Source organism: Octopus bimaculoides, chromosome 6 (assembly GCF_001194135.2).
Source record: "Octopus bimaculoides isolate UCB-OBI-ISO-001 chromosome 6, ASM119413v2, whole genome shotgun sequence".
Classification (NCBI taxonomy): Eukaryota; Metazoa; Mollusca; class Cephalopoda; order Octopoda; family Octopodidae; genus Octopus; species Octopus bimaculoides.
The window spans coordinates 60,341,624-60,345,894 of NC_068986.1; the positions used below are offsets into that span (position 1 = coordinate 60,341,624).

The following is a 4,271-nucleotide window of genomic DNA, read 5'->3' on the forward strand; positions in this document are numbered from 1 at the left end:
ATATATACAGATATGTGTGTAAGTGTGTAAATACTGAACATCTTTATTTTCTTTATCATCATCATCACTATCATCATCGTCGTTGTCATCATCTATAGCACCCTCAAAGTCAACATCAGTGACAGCATCATTATTGTAATAATCAACACTATCAGCACTATTGACATAAGAAAGCGACATTATCATCGCCAGAACCAGATTTAAACCGTGGGAGGCTCCGGGCACTTCAAGTTCGGTGGGTTCCTCACACACAAGAATTAAAATCTTGGAAAATCACCAAATTTAAATGTCAAACCCGTGTAATTGAACTTAAATCTCAAAACGCATGTGATTGAATTTGACGAGTTAGCAGAGAAAGTTTAAATAAAACAACTGAAATTATCACTTTTATAGATACTCCTTTCAAAATTCTAAATTCGATTTTCACACATCCACTTGTGGTGTTTAACTTTTTCTTCATTGTGGAAAGTACAATGAAAGAGGGAAGAGGGGGCAAGATTTTGTTTTAATGTGAGTTATAAATGTTTCGTAATGTGGAATATGATAAAATGATGGAAAATTATGAAAACAAAAAGTATCAGTTTAGTTGCTGTTGTTGTTCCAAAGGCACGTTGAGTGTGTGGGGTGGAGTTGATACAAACATTTAAAAGACATGTTTTAAAAAGCTTGCCTTCGTTTCGCAATACGTGATAAAAATAGAGGTAAAAACACCGACAAAAATGGGGGAATTCCAACTTATAAGGGACAGATATTCTGAAAGTCCATGTGAGAGGCTTAAATAGGTTGAATGATACAAGTATCCTGGATCCTAAATTCTTCATGTAAGAAAGAAGTTAGAACACGGCTAGCCATAACATGAACGTCCATAGAAAAGCTCAACATCTGGAGCAGCAAACTGTCCCAACTAAGTTAAAAACAAGGCTAGTGCGAGCGCTCTATTTGATTAATAGGCATTTATGGCTGCGAAGCATGGACACTGAGCAAAATTGAAAAGAATATAATCAATGCCTTTGAAATGTGGGTGTACAGGAGAATGCTTCGATTCTCTTACAAGGACCTTCGGACAAATGAATGGGTGTTACATCAAGTAGGTCAAAGACAGTAACTCCTGAACGTTGTAAGAAAACAAAAGTTCCTCTATTATGGCCATATTCGAAGAAGTAGAGGTCTGGGAAGCATTATCATGGAAAGAAGAGTAGAGAGTAGTAGATCAAGTGGCAGGCAAAGATCGCAATAGATGGACAATATCACAAGCTTGTTAGTCAAAAGTGGCAACAGTTGGAGAACATGCTCTTAATCGGGAAACTTTCATTGTAATGTTATCAATGCGCTGCAGGCATACAATACATGACGACGGCGACAAACCGTACTATAATATTACGATTATTCATTGAAGTATTTCACTTCAAATGTTATTTTGTTTTCATATTGTATTATGAATAATAAGAAATTATTTTCATGCATTAATGCGCTGGTATTGCTTGTTTTTATTTGTTTGTATTTTTTTCTCGAAAATATTAACGTGAAAACCAATTAAAAAATTGATTCGCGTTAAGGAAACGGATTATTATTATCATTAAGATGAAAACTAATCGAAAAATTGATTTCGCGCCACGGGATTTCACACTACGGCAACTTTTTCGGGACGCATAACTTACGTAATAATGAGAGTTTAATTGTTTAGAGTGTGTGCCCTTAACGTGATTATCAGCTAGAATGAGTCTGACAATGTGACAAAGCTGGACCTTTGAATTGCAGGTACAGTCAGGGAAGACAGACAGACAGGCAGAGACAGAGACAAAGTGAGAGAGCAGAATGAGTTTCATTAGTTAACTGTGAGTATATTTAGCGGCCCCAAAAAGAATGAAAAGTAGAGTTGGCTTTAGTGTGGTTTAAACCCACTGCGCATGGAGCTGGAACGAATTATGCAAATCTTCGACATTCTTTTCCAGTTCGATGCCTTATACTATACTCCACCACCTACATTACACGAAATATATAATACACTGCACTACTCTACACTATAAAATATCACACTCCAAAACCCCAAAATCTGTTAAGAAAAACAACCATAACAACAACAACATTAATAACAATATTTGCTGGGGGCGTGTTTTATTCTTCACCCTTTCGTTGTATTCTTTCTTTCTCTTGCACTCTAAAATTTTACAAGGAAAAAATATTTTGTCAATTACACTAGTATATTACGGGTATTTGTTTATGCTCACATCGCTGCAGAGTGTTAAAGGTGAAGTGGAGTGCCAGCAAGTTTAAACCTCAGAATTTCACAGGAAGGACGTTAAATATCTTAGCTTAAGATATATAATAGTTCAATGGTCTCTGTATATTTATGTAGCCACGTTCAATGACGGAGGTCCAATGAAGAAATGAGAGATGTTGAGAGGAAGAAGCTAAAAGGAAATTAAGTTTTGTTGCACTTACCTGACTCGTCATTCTTTTCATTTGTTCTCAGCTGTTGATTCCATTCCGTTGTAGTGGAATTATGACACTGGACCAAAACAATCAACTATTTCTTACGTAGCGTTTTTTTTTCTGTTAGTTTGTCGTTGTTTTGCTATCTATGCAGCTTGTATTCGAGATGGTGTATCGCTAGAGTACATGGTAATTAGTGAAAAAAGGATGGGGAAAGTGAGTAAGATAAACACGGAGAGAGGGAGAGAGAGAGAGAGAGAGAGAGAGAGAGAGAGAGAGAGAGAGAGAGAGTGTGTGTGTGTGTGTGTGTGTGTTTGTGTGTGTGTGTGTGTGTGTTTGTGTGTGTGTGTGTGTGTGAAAGGTGGAGGTATAGAGATGGATAGGTAGAGTGAAAAGCTAGAAACAAATACGCGAAATGGAGGATATACAGACAGACAGATAGATAAATTAAAGTAAGCGGGCGGCTCAGTTTGGTGAGTGTTGATTTTAATTCAGAGCCACTTCGATAATGGCGTTGGAGTCGTTTTGGTAGTGGTGGTGCTGGTGCTGGTGCTGCTGCTGCTGCTGCTGTTAATGTTGATAGAGTGGAACAATGTGATGGAAGAATTCAGTAGTGCTCTTTTGGTTACGAAAACACCAAATATTCGTAGCATAGAAATGTAAAGCGGTGAATTCTTGTGTTGACGGAAGGAGAGAGAGAGGGGGGGGGGAAGAAGGAGAAAAATATAATTAGAAAAATAGCAACATCACACGCGCACACGCACACATAGGCATGCATTGACACGCATGTACAGGTATAAAGTATAAAGAGAGACCGGAATAAAAGTATGTTGGGCTGAAGGGATGGGTATAAAGTGGAGTACAGATAGAGAGGAAATGTGGGTAGAATCGGCAGGAGTGAGAAATAAAAAGAATAGCTTATCTGTTGGTCATAATTACCGGAGATTATGTAGGAATATATTAGGAAATGGGGAAAACGAACAGAGAGGGGAAAGAGAGCTAGAGGGGAAATAAGTGAGGGGGTAAAAAAGAAGAGATAGGGAAATTTCGTGGGATGGGGTGAAGTGGGGAGAGGATAAAGAGGACTTTTGAGTAGAAGGAAGCATAAGGAAGAAGATAAAGCAATATTATTTTCGTCAAGCCAACGAGCTTTTGCATAACCACCAGAATTGGTAGAAATAATAGCCAAGTCTCTTTCAAATCACAATACTACCGTTTTTAGAAATTAGAGGGAGGGACGGGACAGGATTGAACCGAACGAATTTTCATAAGTTCTTTCTCGATTAGCAATGATCTGGGTTTAAACAATAACAAATATAGGTAAATACGTATTTGACACTCACAAAATCAAAGTGAGCCCAAAAGTTTATTTCAGTAAAACATTTCATAATTATAAGTGGTACACACCACGAACAGCGAATAAAAAGTGAGGGAAAACGTTGGTCTTATTTTGAATAGTTTCGGCCCGGACACATGTGAGAATTCTTCAACAATCCACGGTTGGCACACACTAAGCAATACAAGTCACTAAATCCGGCAAATATCGAGCAAGTGTTGTAATTGTATGCTTTTCATGGATTATCCCAACGAAATACTTACAGATCAGTATCTGTAAGTATTTCGTTCGGATTTACAATTAAACGAGGAGTAGCAGCGTGTCCACGAGAAAGCTAATCGAGTTGAAATGAAATTAAAATTAAAACAAATTCGATTTTACGAATGTCAAATAGAAAATTACCGAAATCTATCTATCTATCTATCTATCTATCTATCTATCTATCTATCTAAGCGTATATATATATATATATATATATATATATATATATATATATATATAT

At 37.0% G+C, this 4,271-nt stretch overlaps 1 protein-coding gene across 3 annotated transcripts in view; it reads right to left on the reverse strand.

Annotated features, from left to right (window-relative positions):
• The window catches only part of LOC106870865 (uncharacterized), an 823,882-nt gene extending 820,917 nt beyond the window's left edge, over positions 1-2,965 (reverse strand). For 2 of the 3 annotated variants that reach the window (XM_052968743.1, XM_052968742.1), the window contains exon 1: positions 2,443-2,965. In XM_052968743.1, the coding sequence (XP_052824703.1) occupies positions 2,443-2,463 (21 nt within the window). In that variant the 5' untranslated portion in view covers positions 2,464-2,965. The remainder of the gene's footprint in view (positions 1-2,442) is intronic. The other variant, XM_052968744.1, reaches the window with a different exon arrangement.
• Between the last annotated feature and the right edge of the window lie 1,306 nt (positions 2,966-4,271).